The sequence below is a fragment of the Nelusetta ayraudi genome, unplaced genomic scaffold (genome assembly GCF_046127955.1).
Source record: "Nelusetta ayraudi isolate G7.1 ecotype Tasmania unplaced genomic scaffold, CSIRO-AGI_Nayr_v1 ptg000058l, whole genome shotgun sequence".
NCBI lineage: Eukaryota > Metazoa > Chordata > Actinopteri > Tetraodontiformes > Monacanthidae > Nelusetta > Nelusetta ayraudi.
The window spans coordinates 1,228,743-1,251,073 of NW_027466108.1; the positions used below are offsets into that span (position 1 = coordinate 1,228,743).

At 47.2% G+C, this 22,331-nt stretch overlaps 1 protein-coding gene across 2 annotated transcripts in view; it reads left to right on the forward strand.

The window, feature by feature from the left end:
- adgra2 (adhesion G protein-coupled receptor A2) overlaps positions 1-21,511 on the forward strand; it is a 40,891-nt gene extending 19,380 nt beyond the window's left edge. For both annotated transcript variants that reach the window (XM_076038944.1, XM_076038945.1), the window contains 17 exons: positions 9,950-10,021; positions 11,651-11,722; positions 11,815-11,886; positions 12,940-13,103; positions 13,501-13,714; positions 13,816-13,980; positions 14,067-14,265; positions 14,368-14,517; positions 15,521-15,682; positions 15,854-16,054; positions 16,143-16,332; positions 16,817-17,025; positions 17,111-17,238; positions 17,731-17,854; positions 17,939-18,087; positions 18,782-18,871; positions 19,030-21,511. In XM_076038944.1, the coding sequence (XP_075895059.1) occupies positions 9,950-10,021; positions 11,651-11,722; positions 11,815-11,886; positions 12,940-13,103; positions 13,501-13,714; positions 13,816-13,980; positions 14,067-14,265; positions 14,368-14,517; positions 15,521-15,682; positions 15,854-16,054; positions 16,143-16,332; positions 16,817-17,025; positions 17,111-17,238; positions 17,731-17,854; positions 17,939-18,087; positions 18,782-18,871; positions 19,030-20,449 (3,781 nt within the window). In that variant the 3' untranslated portion in view covers positions 20,450-21,511. The remainder of the gene's footprint in view (positions 1-9,949; positions 10,022-11,650; positions 11,723-11,814; positions 11,887-12,939; positions 13,104-13,500; positions 13,715-13,815; positions 13,981-14,066; positions 14,266-14,367; positions 14,518-15,520; positions 15,683-15,853; positions 16,055-16,142; positions 16,333-16,816; positions 17,026-17,110; positions 17,239-17,730; positions 17,855-17,938; positions 18,088-18,781; positions 18,872-19,029) is intronic.
- Positions 21,512-22,331: the final 820 nt, after the last annotated feature.

Below are 22,331 nucleotides of genomic sequence, written 5' to 3' on the forward strand. Positions count from 1 at the left end.
GTGTACTGCAAGTTGACCACAAAAACACATATTACATGATGATTTAGAGCAAAATGCGACACAACCAACTGCTGAAGTTCCCAAGTGGAACATAAAAGAGAGGGTGCGGAGAGATCTGCTAGTTTGTGTTTCCCACCAGAGGGTGTGCTGTTTTTACAGTGCATCCCTGTAAAGCTTTATAGCGTCCTGGTAGCTAACAAGACACATGGAAGTGCCTCCAGTCTGGGTACTGTAGTCTGGCAGACAGGCTTATTTTGTTGAGGGGGGAACGGGCGTGTTGATGGGTTATTGGATCCACATGCCACTCGGGACGCCACCCATGAAGCTAACGAGCCCCTCAAAAATGTGGAAAGAAAGAAAAATAAGGTAATTTGCTGCAGTTGTTAGCTTTTTAGGACCTACCTGCTGGAGATCGCACCAGACATGCCAGTCAAGAACAAAAGCCAAATTTGCTGACGTGCCTCTTTTTTTTGTTTTGTTTAACGCCTGCGTACGCCGAGAGTGAGCAGTCTCAAGGCCGAGTTCTCGCCTCTCGCCAAAATAGGCGATAAAACTGTTGACAGGAACACATTAAACCGAGATCCTGTGACTAATAAAACAGGGGAAAATGTTCCAGTAAGTAGATCTGTTGCTTAAAGTTCTTGACAAAAAAAAAAAATGAGACGACGATGCTTATTTTTTGTAAATGTGAAGAATGTGCCCTATATTGCTCTAAGGGAAACCTGAGCTCGCCCGCTATGCAAGGCTTGTGATAAAACTAGCGGGTGGGATTGGGTGGACCTCTGTAGGATCATAATAACTGAAACAACCTGGGAGAAGGACACACGGGACGGGGAGACACTCACGTTACCTATGTTCCACTGAGGAGGAGGCCGGCGCTGTGGGCGCTGGTGCGAGGGGGACGCAACATAAATCATGCAGGCCTCATTTCACTCCTCTGCCTCAACCTCCACTGGCTCGCTGACACACAGCGGTGGAGGTCTGCTCACTCACTCTGACGTCTTCGGCCTTTAATTGAGCGCCGCACGGCTTATAATTACCACTGAGCTCATGGATGAAATTGCGGTCTGATGTGAAAAGCGGCACCGGCGTGGTGATGGAAGGTTTTTCGTGAGGGGTTGAAAAAAGAGCGATTCCATCGTCAGCCTGTTTGTGTCTAGCTTTTGTTGGGTTTTTTTTGCGGCGGGGGTGAGCCTTCGAGGTCAGTGTTTTGTTTGTCCCTCACACCCGTCATTTGGTGTAGTAGCGAGTAGTTCCTCATTTTGCATGCTGCTGTAATCACAGGCTGGCCCGCTAGGACTGAATAAACACACATCAGGGACTTACAGTGCATCCCTTCCCCTACGTGATGAGGATAAACAGCCTCCTCCCTCACTGCAGACAAACACACACACACACACACACACACACACACACACTCTTGGTTCCCCTTCTGCTGTGTTTCCTAGTAAGGGAAGCTGCTCTTCTCCCAATCCCCCCCCCCCCCCCTTCAAAAAAAAAGGGTCTGGTGACTTTCAGCAAAACCCGCGCTCACACCAGCCGCCTATTCAGAGTGGGAAGCAGTCAGATCTCGCTGTTGTTCGCTGCAGAGTGCTGCTCCAGGCCAGGCCACCCTCCTCCACACTCTGGCCAGTCAGCAATCCACACAGTTAGCCCTTTCATTGGGACAAACCTCCTCAAAGCCGCTTCTGCGTTCATAACTTGCCAAGCCACCCAAGTGCAGAGGAGCAATTTTGCCTTGTTTGTTTTTGCCCTCTCACTGGACTACTGTGTTTTCGTTGCTCTTTTAAATAGGTTTACCATCCAAAGGCTACATTTAGATCTTGGAATACATCTTTTTTTTCCCTGCTCCAGAATTCAGGAAGGAACACCAGCTCACTTGTACCTGGCTTCTGTAATGGCTCTTGCAACGTGCTAGAGGAGTCACGCCGTAGGACGCCGCCAGGAGCCTTCAATCCTGTGCGTGTGTCCCTTGTTCAGCACGTCCGCCTCTGCGTTCAAACTTTTTGATGAGAGCTGATGCTGGCAGCCCCTCTAACGAGCCGGGACCTTTATGAGTTGCGGACAGCTCCCAGCAGCCTGTCCTGCGCTGATTTGAGGCGAGGTAATGAGAATAATGAGCAAAGTGGGCCGAGGCAGGTCTGGCTCTTGTCCAACTGGGCCCCACTGCACCATGGGACACGGGACAGGCAGGGCACAAGGGGCCCTCATTACCAGGTCTGTTCGCCCTACAGGGAGAGAGAGAGAGAGAGCAGAGGGCAGTGATGATGATGGATGACGGAGCAGCAGGGTGCTTACAGTGGACAGGTCTGAAAGGCAGGAGCGCGGCTTGCGGTTGGAACTATTTAGGGACTGAACGTGTTGGCAGCGGGGCGAACTTTGTCGCGGGAGTCTGAAAATATCTCCAATAGTACCTGACAAGCCTGTACCCTCCATTTTTCTCTTTCGTTTTTGCACCGCATTGCAAAAAATTTTCCAGAACTTCCTGTTGACTCATGGAAACAAGCAGGAAACAAGAAAGGGGCTGGTGATTTATGTTGCTGGACCAACAGAATTCAGGGGAAGTTTGCCCCAGAAACCTGTGACCAGCACGCTGCATGAGAAGCTGCAGATGTTGCATATGTTTAGGAAAATGTCTGCATGATCGAATGCACGCACTGTTATCGCATTACAAGTTAAGCATGCTCAGGCCAATTCATTACTCTCTGACCTGATAATATCTTGCCTTACAAAAAAAAAAGGGTCCAGACAGGCAAGTCAGTCATTGCCCTGAGCGGCGCGCAGGAAAAAAAAAATTTGAGCAGCAAGGGAAGGAGTCCAACTCAAACAACTTTAGCGTCTGAAGGCAGTGGGAAGTGGAGCCGCAATGGCTAAAGATGGTGCGGTGGCGGCGGCGGCTGGGGGAGTGGGGGAGTGAGAGGAAGACGGAGGGATGGAACGGAGGGGAGCGAGCTCCCGCAGATTGCCTTAAATAAAGCCGAGGTTGTTTGCGTTACAGTGGGAGATTATATCGTTATTTCCACACGAGCCGGGCGAATGGCTGCAGGGAGCGGGAACAAAGCAGAGGTGGGCAGCGTGCGAAGACAGACATGGCAAGGAGCCCCTCCGTCTAGACCGGCCAGGGCATTGTACCGGCTCTGCACTCAGAATAGAGCTCGGGAAGGAGGGAGGGAGAGAGAGAGAGAAGAGGAAGAACATGGTCTGCCCGCACACGCCAGCGAGTCCCTTCGGTTGGGCGACGGTCGCCTAATGAGAGCGCGGGACATGAAGGGGTGGAGTGGGCGAGGAAGGGGTTAAGTGTGCCGGAGAGTGGAAACAGAGAGAGGGGTGGTGGTGGTGGTGGTCGGGGGGAAGGAGGGTGGGGGTGTGGGGGTGTGGGGGGTGTGGGGGGGGGGTGCTTCTGGAGTTGATAGACTCCAGATGTGTCTCTCAGATAAACTGAAGGGATGGGGTGTGTTTGCATTGCAAGACTAGCTCAGTCATGGCTCTGAGGGTTTATTGAAACAGCGAGCGAGTCCCCCCCTCCCCCACCACCACCCCGAGAACCCCTCTGCCCCACCACCACCACCAGCACCAGCACCACCACCTCCCCGTTAAGCCCATTACCAAATCGTACACTTTATAAGTCAGTAACTCTCAGTTTAGCTAAAAAAACCCGATACGGTTTCAAGGGCCACTTTCCCTCTGCGCCGCTCCAGCTTTCTTGGGTCTTTGCCCCTCCCCCTCTAACCCCCCACTTCCGTTTGTGTTCCCCTTTCTGTTTTATTTTTGTACACCCCCCCCCCCCTCGCGCCACCCCACTCCCCCAGCCCAGTGCGTCCCTCGCTGTTCCTCCCCTTCCTCCTCGACACGCCACAGTCGGCCGACCCGCTGGAAACTCCTCCATTCTCATTGATAATTCAAATGAGAGGCGCTAGTTCCTGTTTCCTTCCCTGCTATTAAGAGCGCATTGTTTCACGCCATTGTCTCTCGTGGACTGTTGCACAAAATGTCCAGAGAGGCTTTTTGGACCCTCTAGATTAAATTTGACAGGATAAAACTGTGGCAATTAAGAAGCATCAGTGGGAATAACTATTAAATTTCGGCACATTTTCTCCTTTCAAAAAGCTGTCATCGCGAGCCCCGTTTGGCTTTGTCAATTAATCTGACGGACAGAGTTATAATCTCCTTTTAGTCCCACGGCAACAATAAATCAACCATAATGGTCGCTGACTGCTGTGAACAGCGGGGGATATCGTGTACGTTAATTGAGCTGCCAAAGCCGCCGCCACCGTCCTCACAGAAAAAGCCAAAAGTGAAATGGGTAGGAGTGAGTGGTTGAAGTTTGCTTTGGCACAACCTGTCGTGGCTGCTCTTGCAGCGGAGGGCAGAAACACATAATCATCGTAATATAATCCTAGATTTGAAATAAAAGTGTTGCTATTCCCGTACGTTATGCTTTTGGGTTCCTGTTCCATTTGGAGTTCGGGGCCCCATTTGTTGAAACTGTAGAGAAGAAACGGCCGTGTGTATCAAGTGATGAAATTCCAGCCCTTGAATTCAAATGGATCAGTTAATCACATATATAGTTGAAAAGTGTGGCTGTTTTGCTTCGCGGCTGCTCTAAAGCAATTTGACTCCACGTGACAAAAAAAAAGTCGATTAGGCATTTCCAACCTGAGAGGAACCAGAAAAAGTAAAGAAAATAATCTGGGGAAGGGGCAGCAAAGCAGGAAATTAGTAGAAAAACAAGAGCTCGGCCGATCCTGGTTTCCTGTTTTTGGGGGGAAGGCGAGAGTAGGTTTGGGGCCTGTGTTACAGAGTCCCCATTGTGAGCAAGTGTGCTGAGGAGTAGGGAGGTGGGGTCTGCGGGGCCATGCACAGGGACAATTTTGCTCCACGCTGAATCCCCTAACTCACCTGCCCCTCCCTACGGGCGAAAGCGAGCCAGTTAAAAAATGGAGAAAAAGGAAACTGTAAAAATAAACGAGCGAGGGGCCTCTGCACAACACGCCAGCCAGACAGGAAATGACACGAGGCACAAAAATGGGCTCCGCTGACCTCTGACAGGAGCGGCGGCACCAGCTTTACCCTGTTGCTCTTTTCCGCTTTTAATCCGTCCGTATCGGCCCCGCGTTTGTCTCTGCGCAACTGCGAGATTAATCAGACATAAACACAATTAGACCGAAGCTCTCGCGGGCGTCACGGCTTCTCATTAAGAAAAATCTTCCAACAGGAAATTCTTGATTGCAGTCTGCCGATAATGAATGGCAATTCCCTGGCTTCGGCCATGTTCCCAGCTCCCTCCGGGTTCAGGGCCTGAACAATGTCAGCACAGCACTCCAGCCCCTGCCGCTGTGCTCCTGATAATAGAGCACTCCATGTCTGGACCTCTTTACAGACCGCGTCTTCATTATTACCCTTTTGCTGCCTTACAAGCACGTCGCTCCTCTCCAGTCTGCTTGGGGGCCCAGGTGCTCATCCCGTATAACCACAGAGAAATGACTCTTGAGAATGGCGGAGGACCGGGCCCATTGATCAGAAGGAGTTTGCGGGGATGAAAAAGACATTCTTAATGGCAGGCGCCGGTGTTGGGCCCAGGGGCAGCGTACAATGGTTCCCCCCTGGGCTTGAAAAGTAACCTCCAGTCCGTCGTCGCCCAATCACACGGGCCACATGTGGTGAAGAGGAATAAAAGCTGCACACCCTCCAAAGGTGACAAAGCAGAGCAGTCTCCTGGAGGTGTGTGTTCTTTGGAGTCGTAATTTATAACCTTACCGACAGAGGTTCGAATACTTGGCGAGCTCCGGTCTGCAAAGCATTTCTTCTCTCACCGCCACGTGCAATCCCGTATCTCGGTGACAGTTTTTGTCGTCAGTGTAAAGGCCTCTGAGCTGTGAAGCTGTTGTCAGGTAGGGCGCTTGTCTGCTCCAAAGGGCACGCCGGCCACTCACCACCTCCGTACGAAGCCTTCCCGGGGCCACAGGTTGCCCTGAGTTGCAAGTTTGATGTAAAGTTGGCAGAGTATCTGAGGTGGCAGCGAGGGGGAGGGGGCGGCGGCAGAGGTTCAACGACTACGAGCAGGATGAGCTGCGGCGGGGTTACAGCTTCCAGTCCTGTTGACTGTGGCGCGCTCCTCGACATTCCCCAGTGGGGTGATAAGAGAGTGTATCAGGAGTAGTGCACCGCTGAGCACCAGACACTCTCATGAGCATCATGAAGCCGTCTCTGAAAACGCTTTACTCTTTAGTCCAAAACGAGAAGATGGGACTGCACCGCAGCTTTAGAGGCGCGTACCTCATCAAGGCCACGTTTGCAAAGATCACAAAGAACAATAACTTGCAAGACGCGACAAGATTTGCCAATTTGGTCGCTGCGGGCTTTGTGGCCGATATTAAGTTTGCAGAGGGTTTTTAGCAAGGCCCCGGATTTGCTCTTTGATTTCATTTCCAGTGGGTAAAATGTGCAGTTTGAATCAGTAAATAACAATAGCCTGGCTGGAACTGTGCTCTTACACATGCTTGAAAGCTGTTCTTGTCCAGTGTAAGTACTGTGATAAAGGTAATATTTGGTGTCCTGTACTACACAATGGTTTCCTCTTAACTGAAACATAATAGTTGCTGGACAGTCATATCACTGAAATTTAGATTATATTTGCTAGTGAAGAACTCTCCAAGTGTTAAAAAAAAAAGAGAGATGGGAGGCGTTGATCACAAGTTTTTTTTTAAACTAAGTAGTCTCAGTGTTCTCTGAGCTTTTTTTTTATGTGAAATAGTTAATTCCACTTTGTTTAAATCTGCTTGTGAACTGAACGACTCTTGAATGAAAAAAACAACGGCTAACTAATGTTTCATTCGAAATTTGAGCATCTCAGACCAGAGATGTTGACTAATGACAAGTTAGCTGCAATGTTTTGGCGAACACCCCCCCTGTTTTTTCTTTAACCCCTTGAAGTTGTAACATACGTCCATATGAAACTGTTTCAGGCCACAGAATTGAATTAAATGCATCCCCCTTTCTAACCAAGAGGCTGCATAAAATGTGTTTTCGCCGTAAATTATTTTCTAGCGCCTGTTGACTGAATGATTTTCTAGACAAGCCTTTTTTCCCAAAGCCTTAGCGAGAAAACCAGTTTGGGTTGCTTTCCTTCAAAGCAAGTAATTACAAGAAGTTTAACATTATCATGTCAGGATTGACACCCATCTGCACCATGGTTGTCACCAGTTTTGTGCGTATTTAAAGTAACAGTAAGTAGCAGCTCGATGCTGAAAACTTTAACTGCAAGATTGTGTGAAAGGTCCCATATTTGGCAAAAACTGATTTAAAAAAAAAAAATGGTCATATGTGTCCACCTTCCTGTCAATGAACTATGCAAAAATGGAAGAGCGCACCCTTTACATCTTTTGCTTGCTGTTCTGTCGGAAGGAAAAGGGAAAACAAAGCTGTTCTGCTATTGGTAATGTTAAGGATTTTTCTGTTATGTTTCAAAGGCCGTTGATACCTGAGCAGTGACAACACTCTTAGCCAGGTGTTGGCTCCACCCCTGTGAGACCATCTGCTGCCTTTTTGTTTGTGCCACCTTCCAAATGTGTGGAAGGTGGTACAAAGCATCCGTTGTATCAGGAAACAAGGCATTTTTATGGAGATTGTAAACAGATGGCTAGATTCTTCTCACCGCCATCATAATCAGTTGTATGTGGCTGCTCCAGTATAGTGTGGAATGGAAAAAGTAAAGACCTGAAAATGAGTATTTCCTGGGACTTTTACCAAGTATGTAAACCAAATGTCCAACAAAGCAGATATTGACTTGAGTTCACACAAAATCATAAGATTGTGTCAATTCCAGTCCAAGTTCAAGCTTAGTCCATTTGCAGTACATGCAGGTCAGTGTTACGCCTCAAATGTGTGAGTGTGAAAAGGACGGAGGGGAGGGTGAGACATCTCAGGGAGGAAATAGTGGGCAGTGCCTCGTCTTTCATCGCAGCGCTAATGAGTCCCGGGACACACAGACTGGAAACAGCAGTATTGTTCTCCCCCCCCACCCCCCCCCCCCCCGCCCGCCACGGTCGCAAATCCTATACAGCTACTGACACACAGAAACACATGTACATTCAGAGCAGCCCAGTTTACCGCAAACACTCCAGAGTGTCAACACGAATGCGTCCAGTCTGTTAAACAAACACTCCTCTTTCGCTAGCCGAGTAGTAGAATGGCAGATTTGCAGGGAATCGCAGAGGTTGAATCATCTCCACCTTTTCAAAAGAAGCCGTGAAGTTGTTGCCGAGCGCTCTGTCTGACGAGCTGGCGTAGATTCAAAGAGCAGGGCTGAGCCGTCTAAGGCTGTCTGCCTTTGAGGCAAACACAACAGACCTCAGACCTTTGGTACAAGGCCAGAAAGCTTTTGCTCCATCATTATGAACTGTCCCATCTATAATCCAGATATGAGTGATGGCTCAGCAAGAGATTGGACCTGCAGCAAACCCCTCATCTTTTGCCTCTGGCCCCGACCGCAGCACACAACCTAATTCTTTGCAGGAAGCCATTTTCTCAAACGATTTCACTCACGCCCCGCTCTGATCAAAATAGCTCATCCGTCGAAGAGAGGACAGTCACGGTGTTTAGGAGATGCCCGAGGGCGTGCTCAGTGTGAGGTGGCATGGTCAAGAAAGCCTGAAAACAGATAATGTTTGTGGAAAAAGAAGATAAAATTTCCCCCAAGGTCTGGCCTTCAACAGTGGCATCCTGGGTAAAGAGCGAAAAGTAGGGAAACATACAGCCTGAGCTCCGGTAAGGAAATCCTCCTCTGTGATTGGTCCAAGGGGGGTATTTTCCAGGCGAAAGGCCACGGATCACATCATCAGTCGTGTCCAGCGCCGAGCCATCTATCTCCTGACCCTTTCTAACCTGCTATTCCCACCAGGCCAATAAGAAACTTTCAAAATGTCACCCCGGCCTGCTGACGGAGCGGTGGCATCTGGCTAAAGAGTTAAACACATGGCGGTACATATGAAATGGGGAGGAAGGAGGTGAAGAAAAGTGCAAGCGGTACTTTAAAATGAGGAAGAGGAAACAGAACCCACACACGGGCTCCCTTGCGAACAGTTTCAGATTCCACATTCTTATTTTGTCTGTGCAGTTTGCAGGACTCAAACTGTCCTTTCCTGTCCGACTTTGTTTTTTTGTAAAACATAATGTGGCCTTGTCTCAATGACGAAGGCGACTTGTGGGTGCAATTCCAGCATGTTTTTACCTGGAATTAATAGTTTTGACAAATGTGCTTATTAGCACTCTGGCAGAGACTTTAATGAGAGAGTTGCTCTGATATCTGCGCTGTAAGCCTGGGGCCTTGCCAGCAGCTTGTTTAAACTGAGCCCAGTCTAAAGGCTTTGAAAAAAGAAGAAGAAGACAAAAAGACTGCTGACGGCTAACTCCACTAAAGCTTGGAAATTTACACACTGTAGAAAAAGTGTGAAAATTATGATTCACCATTTCACAGGGGAACGTGTCCTGGATGGATACGGCTTGGCTGGGATACCACCAACAATGCCGCGCTGTAATCTTTTACGCTTTTGTCCAGATTAGACAAAAATGATACGTGTTGTTGAGCAGGCTTTGAATTGGTTGTTGGGTGGATTTTGACAGCTTTTGGACAGAGCCACACTGGCACTCTACCCCTGTTTGCACTCTTTACTCCAAGCTGAGCTGCCGCTGCCGCTGCCGCCGCCGCCACCTACATGTTACCACAGAGGAAAATAATGTGATTTTAAAACCAGGGAACTTTATTGTCACTTTATTATTATCATTTCAAAGTCTACAATGCAAGATGCAAAGAGTTGGTGGTGTGCAGTGATTCCATGGCGATGGTTTCTATAACACCAGCTGATCCAAGAGGTCTCCTTCCAGTCTACATGGTTCGTTTTACATCGTTTTTTCCCCTAATGTAGATTTTTTTTCTTCTTTTTTTTTCCAGGGACCTGAAGCACAACTTAATCAGCACCATCCTGCCCGGAGCCTTTCAGGGCCTGTCCGAGCTTCGGAAACTGTAAGTAGACGTTAATGTTACTCGCCTTCCGTTGAGGCAGAGGGAAGCAAGCTGTCATTAAAAAGGCAGCACGGAAAGTTTGAATTCAATTGTTCGGTATGAGACCAACGAGGGAGCAAAACTCACAGTAGTTTTAAAGAGACAGGCTCACTTTTGCCCCAACATCTATCTTAAACATATTCTGTTTGGACACATCATGGCAGATGTTATGTGTTATATTGAGCCCCTGCTGTGAGTGCGACAATAAAGGCCTCCTACGCCAAGTGTTTTTCTGCCAAACCTCGCAGGGGCCCTGCGATTCAATCTTTGGTGCCCCGCTGCACCACTGTGCAAAACCTCAGAGCCTCCTCGCACGTCACTGGACGTGACGGAGCAGCTGTCAGCAGCCACTCTGCTCGCTCACTGCGTTTTGGGACAGGAAAGGGTCCGGTTGCGGCCGTGGGCTCGGAACTGGTCGTCCGCAGAGCTCCGCGTGACTCTCGTTCCCTCCACCCGCCCGCTCCCCCCACTTGTGTTTTCCCTGCAAGGTCTGGGGCTTCTCAAAACAAACAGGGGGAGATAAACACATGCTCCGGACAGCTCTCTGCTGGGTAGCGTCAGAGGTGCAACAGAGCAGATCCCTCTCTGGCTGTGGCTATACATCACACTCAGAGGTGGACGGCAAAACAGGGGCCCTGCTTTTTACCCTACTGGTGATAAACCCCCACTGGACTACTATGGAGCCCAGATAAGGGAAAGTGAAGAGTCTCACAGTGATGTTTTCTTATCTGTCACATAAGAAAAATGGACAGGAAAGAGAAGGAGAGTCAAAGTGTACATTATACAAATAGTCCCCTAGTCATTTACAGTATTTGTTCAAGTCATCATCAGTGAGCTACACTGCAAAGATAGAATTATATACACTACCAGTCAAAAGTTTGGCCACACCTCCTTTTTTGTTATCTTTACAACTTTCTCCACTGCAGATTGATACTGAAGACATCAAATATATGAGCATGATAGATGTAATTGTGCAGCAAAGAAAAACACGTTAAATAACTCTAATTGCTTTTTATGAAAGGTGGCTATTTTGAAGAATTTAAATATAAAACATGTTTGGGTTATTTTACCCTTTTATTGTTTCCTACATAATTTCACGCGTGTTCATATGTAGTTTTGATGTCTTCAGTGAGAAACTGCAATGTCAATAGTTGTGAGAATGAAAGAAGGGTGTGTCCAAACTTTTGACTGGTAGAGGGGTGGTGGTAAGAAGTGGACTGATTATCAATCGGGCTCATTGTTACATCTGACCTTATATGGAAGTGTTTGTGTTAAAATATCGATGTCTCAAATGAACACACTTTATTCAATTAAAAATACACATCTGCAGTTCATTGAGAAACAAACTACAATTAAGCAAATGCAGTCAAATAAAAACATAATTATTTGAAAAATGATGCTATTAACATTTTGCTGAAATGCTGTGAAATGTTCACTAGGGTTCCCTTAGTAGTTGCACTTCACTTCTGTTTAACCAATGAACAGAATTTGACGAGATATCACAGATAAATCAAGAGTTGACATCTGTTACGGAGGCTGAGCTTTTGTGACACAAAAACAACTTTCTCATTTATCTTATCGCCCTTTCAGCGACCTGTCCAACAACCGCATTGGCTGCCTGACTGCAGACGTGTTCCTGGGATTGACTAATCTCACAAAACTGTAAGTGATCTGGCCAGAGCAGTGACTGGGCCACACTTGCGAGAAGAGGTATCGTGGTAACTTACTCATCTCTCCATTCTTTGACGCACCAGGAATCTCTCTGGTAACATCATTTCCACTCTGGAACCGGGAGTGTTTCAGGAGCTTCCATCCCTCAAGCTAGTGTGAGTATTCCTCATGCTGACGTGCATTTGTGAGAATTTTAGGAAGAAAAATAAGACAAAAACATACAAATAAAAGTTTGATTTGTTTCATAAGGTATTTTCTATCATTCTGTTTATATCCTGCTTTCATTATCTGTTTGCCAGTATTGAAGTCCAAGGGAGCAAAACAGTTAAAGCCTTGGTTAGCATTACTCCATATTTTCCATGCGTCGTAAAAAAGGATTGCAAGTGTTTCAAATTGCCATTGCTTACCTTTTATAAGCCAAGTAATCTTTTCCAGAGGTTTTGTTTAATGTTATGAACAACCTTAATCAAATTAACAACCTAGGGTTTACTGGTCGTCTTCCAAGAGAGTGAGATAACCCTCTTTGTGAGCAGTAAACAGTGTTTCAAACAATGATGATTTTTTTTTATTATGTGTAATTCAGGATAAAATCTAACAAGTCAAGCGCACACCCACAAACTTTCACTAGCCTATTTAATCATCCTCCAAAGCTGTTTAAATGTATCCCAGTTGTGAAATAGGTTGAAACATGGCTCAATCTTACGGTACAGTCACACTATTAAAAACTGTACAATTACTTTGTGTGGACTTTTACTGCTCCATGTTGTCAAAGGCCTGTTCCAAAAGCAGTCAAATCACCTAGATGTGCTTGGCGCACGTGAAACTCCATTTGGATCACTCCTTATACGTTTGATCTGCAGTTTTAAAAGATTTAAACACTAGGTTGGAAAAAGGTGAAATGATTTTAATGCGCATAGCTGCCAGTGAGCAAACCGAACGAACAAAAAGCAACATGATATTCAAGTCCAGGTTGGTGAACAAAAGTGCCAAACCTTCCAGTTGATGCAAGAGAAAAGAAGCTCACATCCCTTCCCACAAAATACATGCACAAAACATAGTTATTATGAAGTTTTTATAAATATACATATAGGAAAATGTGTTTTGAGTTTGCAAGTTCATAGATTAGCTTACTTATTAGATTCTCATAATGAGGAGGGGACTGTTTGCATCCTGCACACTTTGACTTTACTCTCTCTTTTTCGTTGCAGAAACTTCAACTCGGACTACCTGTCGTGTGACTGCAGACTACGCTGGGTGCCAGGTTTTTTCCAGAGCAGTTCGGCGCGGCTGGGTGACGAAACGTTGTGCGCCTACCCCAGGAGCCTGAAGGGAAAGCTGCTGCGTGGACTGAAGGAAGGCCAGCTGAGCTGCGGTGAGAGCAGCGGCGAGAATGACACACGAGCAAGGCGGTTCGCCACTTTGCTGCCGAGAACTCTGGCTTGCGGCAGGAGACGGTGACGGTGCACTCGGGATTGCGCTAGTATGTGATTGTCGCAATCAGATACCAGAAGAACAGTGGGGAACCTATTCTGGCGGCTCAGCAGTAGCCCATGTACATTAGCGTCAGATGCGATCAGGTAGAACTTTATTGATCCTTTCAGACAGTGTCCTCGGGGGAATTAAATATCCTAGAAGCAACAAAAAAATAAGTAGAGAAAAAAAGGAGTGCAGGTCAAAGTATGAGTTGTATAAAGTATAAATATTTTCTTAAGGAGTGGAGTAATACTGGTTGTTGTTGTTACAGTTGTTTCTGATTTTGCACCCTTTAGATGGCCACCTGGAGCTGCACACTCTGTCCCTGCTGCCGTCCCAACGCCAAGTGGTCTTCAGAGGCGACCGCCTGCCCTTCCACTGCACCGCCGCCCTGGTGGACAAGGTGACCGACATACACTGGCGTCACAACGGTCAGCTGGTGACCTCAGACCCGGACATGGGTGTCCAGCTGGAGAGCAGCGTGCTGCACGACTGCACATTCATCACCAGGTAGTTGCGCCAGAAATCTTCCAAGGGAATGTTTCAGCAGGTTCCTCCACTGTTGCAGAATATTGCAGTAATCGCAATGACTGTCCTTACGCTCCATCCAGTGAACTAATTCTATTCAACGTCCATGTGGAGGCCAGAGGAGAGTGGGAGTGCGTGGTTTCCACTGGGCGGGGTAACATGTCGCGCAGCGTTGAGATAGTGGTGCTGGAGAACAGCGCCTCCTTCTGCCCAGAGGAAAAAGTTGTCAATAACCGCGGAGAGTTCAGGTCAGTTGCAGGTACCGTAACTGTCACAGTACAAGTTCAGGCATCAGCATCCTGATCGTCTGTCTGTCTGTTTTGACCCACCGCAGGTGGCCCAGAACCCTTGCAGGCATCACCTCTCATCAGTACTGCCTGCAGCTGCGTTACCCCTCTCTGTCTGTAGAGGGAGGCATTGAGCAGAAGAAGGCCTCTCGATACTGCGACCCCTCTGGAAAGTGGCAAGAGGGTGACTATTCCGAATGCCACTACACTAACGGCATCACCCGTGGCCTGCATACCTTCATCCTGGTCAGCAGATCTGTCGGAAAAAGTGACTTCAGTTCACACCACACGTCATGGAAATGAACTTTATTGACACGGCGGTTTCCCGTTTTTGCCCTCGCCTTGCAGAGGCCCATCAACGCGTCCAATGCTGTCACCGTGGCCCACCAGGTGCGCACATACACCCTGGAGGCGGCAGGCTTCACTGACTCGGTGGATGTGTTGTATGTGGCGCAGATGATGGAGAGGTTTATGGAATACGTCAGGCAGCTGCATGAGGTAAGAGGTTTTTTTGTCTTCACAGAAAATAAGGGATGAAGGTACACTAACATTGAAAAGTTTGGGTTCACTGACTCATCAATGCATTGAACTCCATTATAACCAGCTATAACCAGTCAGGAACACATATGGAATGGCTTTGGCAGTTGTTGCCTTCAATTAAATATGATTTTAGAGAATGAATATAACTAAGGAAATTGAATGCTTTAAAATGAATTAATGAATTCATTTTCTATACCGGCTCCTTCCTGAGATCAGAGTCACGGGGGTCTGCTGGAGCCTGTCCCAGCTGTCATAGGGCGAAGGCAGGGGGACACCCTGGACAAGTCGCCAGTTCATCGCAGGGCCACATAGACACAAACAACCATTCACACTCACATGCACGCCTTCGGACAATTTAGAATGTTCAATTGACCTCATATGCATGTTTTTGGAGTGTGGGAGGAAGCCGGAGAACCCGGAGAGAACCCACGCAGACACAGGGAGAACATGCAAACTCCACACAGTAAGGTCCCAGGCTCGGAATCGAACCCATGACCTTCTTGCTGTGAGGCGGCAGCGCTAACCACTGTGCCACCGTGTCGCCCTTGCTTTAAAATTGCCAACAAAAAAAAGAAAACATTTCTAAAACAAAGCTTTGTATCATAATCATACTTAGTTGTTTGTGCTAAACCACAAAAGAGTAAACAAAGCATCATGGTTTATATTTCAGGCTCTTTAAAACAGCCTACTTTCAGTGTGTTCCCGCAGAACTTTGCACACTCTTTAATCATTTAGACATTGGAAACGGTTTTCATTAAACACTAAAATGTTCCCAGACTTATTCAGCACATCTTGACTGATTTCCGTGTACTCATAAGAATGTCAAGATCATTGTTTCATTAAACTAGTTCTAATCGAGATCAATGCAGCAATGAGTCAGTGACCCCAAGCTTTTGAGCGGTTGTGTGTGTGTTTGTGTGATGACTCGTCGTCTGACCGTCAGCTTTTTGACTTGTCCCAGTTGTCAGAGGTGTTGGTTGAGATGGGGAGTAACCTGATGCAGGTGGAAAACCAGATCCTGGCTCTCGCCCAGAGAGAGAAGAGAGCATGCAGCTCCATCGTCTACAGTCTGGAAACGCTGGCCTGGCCTCAGCTTCACAGTCACGCACAGGACTTTTCCATGGTAGGGACCATAAATCCTGTTTTCTGACATTTTAAAATCCTGCAGTGAGTTTCATGACGAATCGAGAAAAGCAGTTAGTTTGGCGCTGGGCTCTGGAATCTGTGGCAAAGTGAGAGAAAATGAGATGAAGAAAATGCTGCACAGAAGATAAGTTGCTTGTCATACACACAGGTGTCCAGGAACATTGTGATGGAGGCCCACTTGATCAGAACATCACATTTCACCGGGATAACGTGCACTGTGTATCAGCGCCGCGACGTGCCGACGGTCAGCCAAGGAATGGAGATGCCCGAGTCCGTCCATGAGCAGCAGCTACGTTTCCGCTGCAGCACCGGCTCCCACAACACTTCCCTCAACAATTTCCCGCTCAAAGTGAGACACAGGCATCGTCTTGTGTGCCCTGGAGGCTTTGCTAATGTTTGTCTTACATTTAAATATGTGCTTTTTTCATCCCTGGTAGAATTCCGTGGCCTTGGCCTCAGTGACTCTTCCAGACACCCTGTTTGCTCCTGACACTCCTGCGGACTGTAAGCTGCAGTTTGTTGCATACAGAACCGGCAGCTTTTTCCCTCTGTCTGGGAACTCAAGCAACACCGGGGAACACGCTCGCCGACGTAGCGTCAACACGCCTGTCCTGTTCGTCGGCCTCGGTGAGCAGCTGCTGTAATGTATTTGGCAACAGCAACATTTTTTTAAAATGCAAATGAACAGCACGGAAAAAGTTACATTTAGCAATAAAGGGACCTTTCTGTTTTCCTAGCAGTAGCTTTCTCTTACATCATCAAGCGCTTTTTAAAATTATTTTTCAACAGTGTGTTGCAACTGTTATTTTTGCAGATTTACTGCTGTTACACCACACTGATTTAAAAAAAAAAAAAAAAATTATGGATGACAGCTTTATGTAACTGACAAGTTTTCTTCACTTCGCTTGTGATTTTCACATTTCACAGAGGAAGTCTTAAAAGTCAAAGTTGGATGTTGAGAATCCTATAAACTTTTTAAAAGAAAAAGTCAAATCTAAAAAAAAAGAAAAAAAACATTATTATTAATGTGATGGTATTTTACAGTTCTGTACAAAATTGATGTTCCTATGATAAAGGCTTTTTATGAATAATTGCATCCTCTCTGTGGTAGATGGCTGCAGCATGTGGAACCGCTCAGAGCCAGTCTGGGTATCCCTGCGCCACTTGTCCCCTGGCACTGATGCTGTGGCAGCACAGTGGAGCCTGAGAGGGCCAGAGAAACAGGGAGGCTGGAGCCAGGAGGGCTGCCAGCTGGTCCACAGTGACAGCAGCACATCTACACTGCGCTGTTCTATGCTCAGCAACTATGCCGTGCTTCAGGTCGGTTAAAAACACGACAGCGATGGTCATTGCGTGATCAGGGGTCTGATTAATCACTCACTTTGTCTCCTCTCTTGCCCTGCAGGAAGTACCTGACTTCCCAAACGCTGCACCCATCGCTGTGAGGGTGCTCCACCCTGTGGTGTACGTCTGCACTGCATTGCTTCTCCTTTGCCTTTTCACCATCATCATCACGCATATACTGCACCACAGGTACTTCAGTGTATTTGCATTAGTTTTGTCTTCAGTCTTTGTTCTCTATTCTATTGATTCCAGCTTAGCTCAACAAATAATGTGCTACTTGAGTCTGTTTTAGGTATATCTATATATGTGAATATATATATATATATAATATTTATATATATATATATATATATATATATATATATATATATATATATACAGTACATATATAAATATTCGCTACTTGAGTCTGTTTATATATCTATATATAGATATATATACATATATCTATATATAGATATATGTATATATGTATGTGTGTGTGTGTGTGTATTTCTAAAACAGACTTAAGTAGCATGCATGAATATATATATATATATATACATTATATATATACATTTATATATAATATAAGTATACATATATACGTATTAATATCTATTAACACATACATATCTAAATATATGGTCATTCTGTAATTGCATTTAAGACTGATGCACTTCCTCGTTGTTTGTTTTTCAGCTCTATTCACATATCAAGAAAAAGCTGGCACACGTTACTGAATATGTGCTTCCACATCGCCATGACCACAGCCATCTATGCGGGAGGCATAAGCCTGACCAGCTACCCAGTGGTTTGCCAAGCAGTAAGTGCTCAGCTTTATGCAGCTCTCGCATTGAGTCCCGTGGTGTGCGCATTTGCCGCTTGGTCTGACTGTAACGTGCGACAGGTGGGCATCGCTCTGCACTACTCCTCGCTGTCGACCCTGCTGTGGATCGGAGTCAGCGCCAGGGTCATCTACAAGGAGGCCGTGTGGAGAACGCCGCGGCAACCGGAGGGGGAGCCTGCCGCCGTACCCACTCAGCGACCGATGCTCAGGTCAGTTGGCGAGGCGCGGCGCCACCTCGCGTTCACCAGCTTTTCCGCCAGCGCAAGACTGTTGTTTGGTGTCAGAGAGTTCACGTCAAAGACAGATGTAGGAGCCGTGGTGGCCGTGACCACCCAGGCTGTGCGCCATCAAAGTGGGCCATTGTGCCCATCAACTGAAGTCCTTCTGTTAATAAGGACACGGTGGAGGGTGACACGAAGAGGAGCGAAAGAAAAAGTTAAAGGCCATCGGTGTGAATCCGGGGCGGGGGAGGGAAGGAATGCTTAAAATCATGGGGGCAGAGGATCATAAATCAGAGCAGGGGGATTGGGTGGGATACACTATCTCTCCCTTTATCCCCCCCCCCCCCGAAGCCGCTACCGTACGCTGACCTCGCTGGCCCTCCCGCCGACCCTTTGTTGCCCACTCAGCCACACGGATTGTGACTCATGACACAATAAATCACAGAGTCTGGGGCTCATGATGACCCTTGTAGCACTACTGCCCACTAAGAGCGGAGGATCAGACAGCTCAGTTCAGATAATGGCTGTCCTGGGGGTTGGAGGGGATGAAAGCAAAAATGACTCTGCCAATGCACAATGTAGCATCACTGTCACAGCAGGAGACCCTATGGATTGTGCAGATGTTGTGTATTCGCAATGCCGCAGCGCCATGCTGAACTATCGCTTCTTTTTTCCCATTAAGGTTCTATTTGATAGCGGGAGGAGTTCCTCTCATCATTTGTGGGATCACAGCAGCCGTCAATGTCAACAACTATGGAGACAACAGTCCTTAGTGAGTACTATCCCTCTTCACCCCTGAGGTGTTAGTCCCTTGACTTTGCGTTACATTGTTTGACGCTGAGGTGGATAATTCTCTTTGACATGGTGGCAGAACAGTCGTGTCTTTGTTTTTGCACAAACCCTTCTGACTGCTCGCTTGCTTCTTTGCAGCTGCTGGCTGGTGTGGCGCCCCAGTCTCGGGTCTTTTTTTGTCCCTGCTGGCCTCGCGGTACTGGTGACCTGGATCTACTTCCTGTGCACCGTGTTTCGCCTGAGGCACCACGCAGCAAAAGAATGCAGCGGGACTACCCTGTCGTCCCCAGTGACTGAGTGTCAGCCTGCGCTGGCGGGAAGCACCAGCCTCCTGTCCACAGACTCAGCGGTAGGACCTATGAGCCCGCCCGCGTCCCCCGACCAGTACTCCCTGAAGACCCAGTTCTTGGTGCTGGTGGCCACCCACTTCATGTTTGTGGTCCTCTGGTGTTGTGGGGCCATGGCGGTGTGGCTGACAGAGCAGCCCAGCCTGTTGTTCAGCTGCCTCTACGGGATGGCCGCCATCGTGTTGGGGGCCTTTCTGGTGGCGCACCACTGCTTCAGGCGCAAGGACGTTCAAGCCTCGTGGCTGGTGTGTTGCCCGGGTTACCACCGCCGCTCTCATCAGATGTCTACGTACACGCACACCTGCACCACTGGGAGCGGGGTGCAGACGTCTGAGCAAGGGTCGCAACTCTTCATCAACTGCCACCCGCCGGGGGACTCCCACAACTCCTCGTCGGCTCGGTCGTCCTCCACGCCAAGCGGCATCAGCAGCGTGCCGCCGGGCCCCTGTAAGCTGACCAACCTGTTGCAGGTGACACAAGACAATTCGAACCACACCGTGCGCGCCCCCGTCGGCAACAACACCAGCACCAGCACGGACAACATCACCAAGCCAACCAACAACCAACTGCCTGCTGTGAATTCCGCAGCCCCGTTGCACTCGCAGAGGAGGAAAGTGAGCAGCAGAACTAAGCAGGGGAGCAGCCAGTATCACCACCGGGGTGAGGGTAGGGGTCACTACCGCCTCAAAGCTCTGAGGACTGCTGGAGGCGGAGGCAGCCTCGGAGCACTGGGGCCCAACGGCTTCGAGCACGTGAACGCGTCCCATGCCGTTTTCAAACAGGCCACGAGCGAGAACGGCAGCGTCCACCACAGCCTCTCGGAGGCCCAGGCAAGCCCGCTCGCCAACGGCAAGCGCGTCGGGGAGTCGGTGGCAACCAGCCCCTCGGAGGGAAGTGACGCAGGCAGCAGCGGGAGCCGCAAGCCGTTCCCGCTGCTGCCCTCCATGGCCAGCAGGGCAGCTATGCACGGGGCTCAGAGACGATGCGCCAGCAGGGACAATTTGAAAGTGGCAGCTGCCGCCGAGCAAGACGGCAAGCGCTGCTCCTACCCTTTGAACAGTGTCACAACCACAGTGCCCGGGGCAGCTGCCCCAAACGGGACCCTCAAAAACTCACTCTTTGAGCTGGAGCAGGAGTTGAGTGGCACCGACCAATCCCAGGTCTCCGTTGGAATGAAGAGCGGTTTGTGGAAGAGTGAAACCACAGTGTAATCGATACATATATGTGAACTTCTATGCATGACCTTCACAGACTCCTTAAAGATCAGGTTGTTATAATGGTCTCTGAATTATGGTGATTTTATAATTTAAGATAGAAAATTATGCAGGCATCCAGGACCCTAAACTGGTACTTTGCCTCCATAGCATTGTAAAATGCTGCTGTGAAATGGTAAAAATGAATGGGGCAACTTTTTGTTATTACCATTTTGGAACATAAGATACTCACTTTTTATATACAATTCACCAACAGTGCAGATATCTTTGAAATTAGCATATAATGTTGATTTTGGGTGTCAATGAAAGCTTTATTGTGTTAGTTGTGATTTTTCTATGCATATCATCTATGGCATTAAAATGGAATGCAGGATGGTTGATTTCCAAAGTACAACTATATGCATTAAGCTGTCTTACTTTCTGTGTGTGTGTGTGTGTGTGTGTGTGTGTGTGTGTGTGTGTGTGTGTGTGTGAGAGAGAGAGAGAGAGAGAGAGAGAGAGAGAGAGAGAGAGAGAGAGAGAGAGAGAGAGAGAGAGGAAGAGAAAGAAACTGAGTCTATGACCTTGTCTTGTCTGTACAGAATTTGAGAGTGAATTAAAGAAGTTATGTGAGACTTCTGAAAATATGAATGAAATGTTTTCTATTTATTTCACGGACTCCTATCAGCAACGGCAGATGAACTGTTATTAATAAATGAGCGAGAACAGAAAGGGTAGAAGAAATTTCTCTAGTATGTTTTCACAATTGCGAGTGCATGCCCCCTACTGGATAGTAAAGTAATTGCAAATCAAGGAAATTATACAGCAGCATTTTGAGAGAAAGCAAGTGAATGCTGACAAAACTGTTTGTTTGAATGAACTCCGTTAACTGACCCTGTTTTACAAATGCTGAGGCCAGACGTCTGTTTGAAAAAAAATGTGTTATGCTTTCAGTTAAGGAAATTACAAAATGCTTTTTTCACCGCGCATCCCATTGTCATCACTTTTGTTATTGTTCTGAATGGAAGTCATCAATGTCATATATTGCGTATATGTTGCTAAAGCTCTATGTTTTGAAATTATGTGTCTCACTTGCATTGGTCTTTAATTGGCACAATAACTTATCTGCAAAGTTACTGCACTTTTTCAGAGTTAACTAACTATCTGTTTCATTATGATCAGAAAATACATTGTGTGGATAGTGTTATCTGTGTGCATTTGCATGCGTGTGGCTGAGATGAAAATCTTACATGGACTTAACCATCACCATCAGCATCTAGTTGGTTAAGAGAAGTTTGTCAAAAAAAAAACTTGGTCATTCTAAAACCTTAGAGAAAAAAAGAAATTACTTACTTTCAGTGGCTATGGTCTATGTTTCTGAACCATAGAATATGCTCTCTGATTTATTAAGAATGTAAAACAAACAAACAAACAAACAAAAAACAAGCAAGCGTTCAAAATGAAAATGTGGCGATATGAAACATTTTTCGTGTGGTTTGACGTCCAAGTAATGATCAGTGACTGGTTTGTCTAAATGAATGCCATGTGGACATACCAAGGAATAAATACTGAAAAGTAGTCGGATATTCAAGGTTGACCGCTATCACCCACGTCGTGGATGACTCAGTTTTTGTTTGTTTTTTTAAACCTCGTTCACAAATAAAGAGAGAGAGAGAGAGAGAGAGAGAGAGAGAGAGAGAGAGAGAGAGAGAGAGATCCGAGTTAATGTGTATCACTGTCACTATTTATCTCATCTAACTCTGTTGTGGAAGAGATGAAATCAGAGACTCTGGGAACTGAAAAAAGGGGAAAGTGACGGTGGTGGTTTTCACAGTTTTCCCACAGCTTTACATGAACAGAAATCTTGTTTTGTAACCATCAGTTTTCATATTATCATTCA